At 53.3% G+C, this 7,109-nt stretch overlaps 1 protein-coding gene across 1 annotated transcript in view; it reads right to left on the bottom strand.

Moving 5' to 3' along the window:
• Positions 1 to 5,636: 5,636 nt before the first annotated feature.
• Positions 5,637 to 7,109, bottom strand: part of CDX1 (caudal type homeobox 1) — a gene marked incomplete at its 5' end in the record, with an annotated part of 21,216 nt that continues 19,743 nt past the window's right edge. Inside the window, 2 exons of the mRNA XM_006150902.1 lie at positions 5,637 to 5,843; positions 6,359 to 6,504. Of these exons, the coding sequence (XP_006150964.1) occupies positions 5,637 to 5,843; positions 6,359 to 6,504 (353 nt within the window). The remainder of the gene's footprint in view (positions 5,844 to 6,358; positions 6,505 to 7,109) is intronic.

Genomic DNA, 7,109 nt, shown 5'->3' with positions numbered 1-7,109 from the left:
CCGGGCTGCAGGGGGCAGGCAGGCAGGCCAGGGCCTCTCCAGACCCAGGAGAAAAGGGGCTCCTCTGCCCTCTCTCTCGCTCATGAGCAGCCATGAAGGTGAAAAGGAGCATTTATTGAGCCCTACTGTGTGCATTATGATAGACCTTTGTAGCCAGTCACTAATTTTATTTACTTATTTATTTTTAGATTTTCACCATAGGGTGCATGTCCTTGCTGGAGAGACAGGGAGAGACAGAGAGATACAGAGAGAGGGAAAGTGAGAAATGACTTCCCAGGGGAATGGCCACGCCTCAATCCCTTCTCCTCCATTCTTCTCCTGGGATTTGGGGCACGCACGCAGATGCACCTGGTGTGATTTTAAGCCACCAGATCCAGAACTCTAACAGTTGGTCATGTAGAAGTCCAGCATCTCAACCACCATGTCACCGGGTAGCCCCAACCAATCATTAATCTTTAATTCTTTCCTACAGCTTGAGAACACAGGCTTGTGCTTCCCACTTATACCTAAGGAAACTACCCCAGAGGAGTGACGTCACAGGCCCAAGGGCACACCAAGCTCTGAGTCTCTGGTAAAGCCACGGGACCATGCCCAGGGAGAGGCAGAAGCCAGGGCTCCTGAATGCAAGGAGGCTGGGGCAGGGTGTACCCCACCCATCCCCCTGGCACTTCAGTTCCCTGGACCTTCTGAAGGCACAGAGCAGGGCAGAGGCAGGGAGGAGGGGGAGGCAGCCGGCTCAGAGGCGGGAGGACGAGGGCTTGTGAGGACGAGGGCTTGTCTGGCGACTTCCTCATGCCCTCACTCCCCACCTCACAGCCCCAGCCCTGGGGGCGGAGAAGGAAACAGGGCTGGAGTTTAGCTTCCCCTGAGCAAACTCATCACGCGGTGACCACTGGCATCAGAAGCAGACGCTGGAGCTGCGGGGCGCAAATGGGGAAACTGAGGTTGGGGGGCTGACTCGGTAACTCACAGTCACTCAGTGAGGTAGAGGCAGGGTCGCATTTGGAATCCAGGACTCTAACCCCACCCAGGCTGTTCCCTCCAGGTGGCACCTCAGCCCCTCCCCAGCACCACAGCCCTGGCTGGGCAAGCCTGCACGTTTTGTAAAACAAGCGAAACTGAAGATCTTCTGGAAGGCGCTGTCCACGTGAGTCAGTCTACCCACTGAAGTCCCCGCTTTACGATCCTACAATTGGCCAGGAGTTCAGTGACAGAGCGCGTTTGACAACTGCTGTCACCACTGTCCCCTCTCGTTCCAGAGAGGGTTTGGGTACTACTTGGAAATGACTAAGGCAAAATGACTACTTAGGAATCCAGATGGCCAATACTCAGCCGCCCTTCCCCTCCCTCCTTGCTCTCCCGTTCTCACATCAAGCCAGGAGTGAAATGGTGGTGTGTGCTGATTTAAGAAAAGTGCGAGATGAAAATGTGCTTCCTTTTATTATATAGGGAGATATTTTTAAATGCATATAAATAAACACTTTTAATTTGCTTAAATGTTCGGATTTTATCTAGAGCATGTGTTTTGTTACACCAGGGAATGGTGACTGTGAAAAATGAGGTTCCAGACTGCTAGCCCATCTGTTGTGATTCAGAGAAAGTAGTTCCGGAGCAGCCTCGCTGGGACGGGATGCCCCCCAAAGCCACCTTGACATCCTGGTCCTGTGTTCCCCTGGCTGGGCATTCCACCCGCCCAGAGCCAGGAAGGTTTTCTCAGAGCTCCGCAGCTTCCCTATGTCCCTGTCTCCAACATCAAAGTCCATTACACACACACACACATGTACACGTGTACACACACGTGTCCCTGTCTCCAACATCAAAGCCCATTACACACACACACATGTACACGTGTACACACACACACACACACACACACCCTGGGTGCTGGAGACCTCCTCCCAGGACATTCTACTCCCAGCCCCAAGTCCCTCCCAAGAGCTGCGCTCTGGCCTGCTCTCCTCCACTCACACCAGTCTCTTGCAGTAAATGATGGCATTGGCTCCTCCATAAGATTAAGGCTCTCGATGTGGGGGTAGGGGTCCATGGGCCACCTGAAATTGTCTGTAAAACATAGGGCTCATGTGCACAATTCTGAGAGCCAGGCCAGGTGTTTTCCTGACTCTTAAACCTTGAGCCTGGGCCTACCACCCAGCACGAGGAGGTGCGGTTGGGGGCAGTAGAGACTCTTGCAACGTGGCATGCACCACTCCTGACAGGACAGCTGGAGCACTTAGCTCTGGGGTGCCTGCAGGACCTGAGGGGTCCCGTTCCTGAGGCATACAACACCCCATCCTCTAGTGGAACTCTTGGGATGACAGGGAACTCACGAGGCACAGGCTGCCCATCACACAGCTTGGAAGTTGTCTTAGATGTCAGCCTTTTGCAAGGAGCTCAAACACAAAATGACAGGTGATCATCAATCCAATGCATGGGCCCCAGCCAACCCCCAGACATCCCACGTGGACAAAGCTGCAGCTTGCCCAGGCCTGCCAGGCCTGGCCACTGATCTCCTGCCAGGTGGAGGTCTTCCTGAGGTGGGGGATAGTCTTGTCCTGCCTCGGGTGTTTGCAGCCACCGTCTGTCCTCAGTACCGGGGGGTGTAGGTGGTAAAAGCATCAGTCGGGCTGCCAGCAACTCACATGGAAATGCAACAGCCCTGTGAGCAGGTGGCTAAAACACAAGCACATACTACGTGCTGGCCCCTGTGCTAAACACAGTTCTAAGATCAGAGTATTGTATTTCCAGTTGACAAATGAGGAGGCTGAGGCTCAGAAAAGCTAAGTAACTTGCCTGCCGTCTTGGAGGTGGGTACGTTGGAACCCAGGCCATCTAATGGCAAAATCTGCTGCTAAACACTGAGTCACAGAGACGGTGTGGCCCTCCAGCCCAGGGCATCCCTACCTGAAACTGGCAGGTGCTTCTAGGGGCTTCCTGGGCAGTGAAGCAGGAAGAATACAGGGCTGAAGAAAATTCAAAGGATTTCTTTGATTCAGAGCATGTCAGGGCCTTGATGTGCTAATACACCACTAGGCCTCTCCCCCCAAGAACGGAGTTCAGGGTTTCCCGAAGGAGGTATTCCTTTTTGGTAGACCAGCTCCCCAGTTTGACAGATAGGGAAATGAAGGCCCAGAGAGGGGAAGCAGTTAGCAGAAGGTCACACAGGAAATGTTTTGAAGCTCAGAAAACTACTTTCACTCAGCACTGGCCACCTTTCCACCTTTCTTCTCCCTCTGCTCTTGAAATCCTGTCCTTCCCTCTGGAACCGCCTGGATCCCAGGCCTTAGGTGTCCACTGATGGTGGCCACCAGTAGGAGAGAAAAGTGCCTGCTGCCCTTCAGGGCGCATGCCAGGACCAGATCCACCTTGCGCATTGTTATCTATGCCCAGGAGCAAAGGGCGGTGGCGGGCACACTTTTTATGGCCTGGCCGCCTCCCAGAACAGTCAATAGAGGGGCAGGCAGCTGGCACCACAGGCCTCTAGGGAGAGGAAGCAGGCTCCTGCCCACCGATGCACGGGACAGCAGCCTTACCCAGGAAGTTTTTCAATGATATCTTATTGAACATGATATTGAACCAACATGACCAATGATACCAGTATGAACACAGTATTGTATGCATGATATTGCTCATGTTCATTTTACTATTCTTCGCTTCTTGGCTTGACCAGCACCCACCCGCTTTATGTCTCAGTCCGAACATTACAGCCTCCAGGAAGCCTTCTAGGGTAAGCTAAGAACCTACTCTGCATTCCCTGGGTGCCCCGGTTCCCTTACGGCCCAAAGCACAGCTCTGAGTGGCCCTAATCCTGTTACATGAGTGTCATCTGCATACACTGCAGCGTTCCCCACTGGACTGCGGACTTGCAGGTGGCAAGGACTGTGTGTGTCCCAGGTCTAACCACGCCTGGCAATGGAGTGGGGTGGGGTGTCCAGGGATTATTAGGTTGAGAGAAAAACCTGAACTGAAATATCTGAAAAATCCAGGACTGATAAATTGTGACTGATGATTCTGTTCAATAAAACGATCCCAGATTCTGTCATAGTCTCATAGACTCACTCTAACAATACCCTGTTTGAGGGACCAGCAGATGGTGTAATAGCTACGTCACTGGACTCCCAGGTAGTCGACTGTGGTTCAAATCCCAGACCCAGTGGCTTAAACTCACGCTGGGTATGTGTGCGTGTGCGTGCGTGTTCAAGATCCTGAGAGAAGAATGGAGAAGGGATTGTGGCATGGGGGTGATTTCTCGTTTTCTGTCTATCTCTGTCTTTCTGGCAAGTGCACACGTCCTATAGCAAAAACCTCTCCCCAAAAAACACAAAAAATGAAAACAAAAAACAATATCCTGTTTCGATCTTTCAAACATTCTATAGGTGACCTTGTCAGGCCACAAAAATAGGAAGGGAACTTGCAATAGTTAGGGGAAAGGTGAGGATGATTTAAGATATTTTTTTCCTTCTTAAAGATTTTTCTTTAATAGTATGCATAAAAATCTTTATACATTTTTGAAAAGAGAAACATTTTATTCTTGAAGCTGCATCCAAGAGATTCCATTCTATGTACAACACCCTGTCCAGCTGTGAGTGCTGCTTGGTCCAGAGAAAGTCCTCTGGGGGCTCCCTGGGCCCCGGGCCCCGAAGGACAGTCTGATGGGGGTGATATCTCGTTTTCTCTGTCTCTCTGTCTTTCTGGCAAGTGCACACGTCCTATAGCAAAAACCTCTCCCCAAAAAACACAAAAAATGAAAACAAAAAACAATATCCTGTTTCGATCTTTCAAACATTCTATAGGTGACCTTGTCAGGCCACAAAAATAGGAAGGGAACTTGCAATAGTTAGGGGAAAGGTGAGGATGATTTAAGATATTTTTTTCCTTCTTAAAGATTTTTCTTTAATAGTATGCATAAAAATCTTTATACATTTTTGAAAAGAGAAACATTTTATTCTTGAAGCTGCATCCAAGAGATTCCATTCTATGTACAACACCCTGTCCAGCTGTGAGTGCTGCTTGGTCCAGAGAAAGTCCTCTGGGGGCTCCCTGGGCCCCGGGCCCCGAAGGACAGTCTGATGTGAGGTGGCAGAGACCGGCAGGGTGGACTCTGCCCCTTCTCCCCTCCAGGGCCTCCCTCTCTACCTGGAGGCCTCACTGAGAAGGCAGCGAGGGTACAGGCACCCCAGCAGGTGTCATCAGCACCAGCTCAGGCTCAGCCCCATGGGCTCTGGGCTCAGCATCCGGGCTGGGGAGGGCCTAGGACTTGCTGGCATGGGAGCTGGACGGGGGTGGCTGCAGAAAAAGGCGGGTGTGAGCTGACCATATTAACACTGCCCCTGTCCCCAGGGTCAGTCTGATCCCTGCAGGGCAGCTTCCCACATGAACCTACGAAGGGGATGGTGGGGCTGGGCCTTGTCTCGGTGCCCTTGCACCCCTGGGCTCAAGATGCTGCCCAGACTTCCTTATCCCCTGAGGCCCAGGGCGCAAGAGCTGGAAGAGGTTCTCCCACAGCAGGTTAAGGCACAGGTGGGCCACGGGACACGGGGTAGAAAGGTAATGCCTCCCCAGTGACCCAGAAGGCCAGTGGCAGAGCTGGGACTCAGACCAGGTCTCCTGGGCCCCTGGCCTCAAGGCCGGGCAGGGGGCTATGGCAGAAACTCCTCCTTGACAGGCATCGGGGAGGCGGTGCCCAGGAGGCTGCTGCTGCTGGGACACAGCCCCCCCAGGGGCGGTCCAGTGGGGGTGGGGGTGACATCATGGGTTGGTGGCAGCTGTGGGGGCTGCTGCTGCTGCTGCTTCTTCTTGTTCACTTTGCGCTCCTTCGCTCGCCGGTTTTGGAACCAGATCTTCACCTGAAGGTCGGAGCAGAGACGGGTAGGTGCTGGGGACTCAGGGAACGGGAGCTCACCTTTCTCCACACAGTGTTTGTGGCCTCCCTCCTGCTCCAGGTACCCGGACCTCATGGACCCAGAACACATTCTCCCCCTCGAGAACCTGCCCCCTAACCTTCGAGACACCCTTCCCTGTAACCTTTCTCCCCTCTACCTTCCTAGGCCATGCTCTAGCACTCCTCCTCCAGGAAGCCTTCTGTCCTTCTGCCCGGTCTGCTCCCCATTTTAGACTTGAACAGCATCAATCATAGCCTATTGTGGCCTAGCTAATCAGACCCCTCTTATTCTCCTATTTGTGGAGCAGGGATATCAGATTTCCTTGAGGGGAGTTTGTCAACAGCCCAATAACTGCTGTGCTGTGTGACCGTGGTATAGAGAGGCAACCTCTTTGTTCTCTCTATGGAGCTCCGTAATCTGCCTAGCAGCCCGGAGATCAGTCTCCCTGCACTGCTCCTGCAAAGGAAGGACCTACTCACCTGCCGTTCAGTGAGCCCCAGATTGGTGGCCAGCTCTGATTTCCGCCGGATTGTGATGTAGCGGCTATAATGGAACTCCTTCTCCAGCTCCAGGCGCTGGTGGTCGGTGTAGACCACGCGGTACTTGTCCTTGGTCCGAGTCTTACCTGAGAAGCAGAAAGGGCCCGGAAGAAAGGTGAGCAGGGAGGGGGAACCCGCGAAAGGTCCAGGTGGAGCGGCCAGAAGGAAGAGCAATGTGGGCTTCCTGAAGGAGGACCCCGAGGTAAGCAGGGACACCTTCTAGCCCTGGGGGTACCGACCATTCCTCCAGGCTCAGGCTTGCAGATCGCACCTGGGAGGCAAAGTTTCTTCTCAAGCCCATTGCAGGGGGCACTGAGGCTCCGAGAGGAGAAACAGCCCACTCAGGGTTGCAGTAAGACATGGCTTCAATCACGTCTCCTGGCAACCCCGCCACCTGCACATGGACACCAGCCCTTCCAGACGCCACTGCACAGCAGGAGCTTAGGAAGGCACAGCGTCCAGGGCAGCCCTGAGCACGCAGTCAGAGTGCCGGCGGGGGAGTCCGCATCTGTTGTTTTTTTACGAGAGAGATTTTTGCTATGGGGTGCATGCTATTGCCAGAGAGACAGAGAGACAGAAACTGAGAAGTCGCTCTGCAGTGGGGATGGCTATGCCGTAGTCCCTTCTCTATTCTCCTCTTGGGATTTTGGGCACGCACGCACACGCACCCGGCATGAGTTTTTTTTTTTTT

The sequence above is a fragment of the Tupaia chinensis genome, unplaced genomic scaffold (assembly GCF_000334495.1).
Source record: "Tupaia chinensis unplaced genomic scaffold, TupChi_1.0 Scaffold000303_1, whole genome shotgun sequence".
NCBI classification, from domain to species: domain Eukaryota; kingdom Metazoa; phylum Chordata; class Mammalia; order Scandentia; family Tupaiidae; genus Tupaia; species Tupaia belangeri.
Note: the sequence above shows the minus strand (reverse complement) of the source record. Positions and strands in the feature narration are given on the sequence as shown.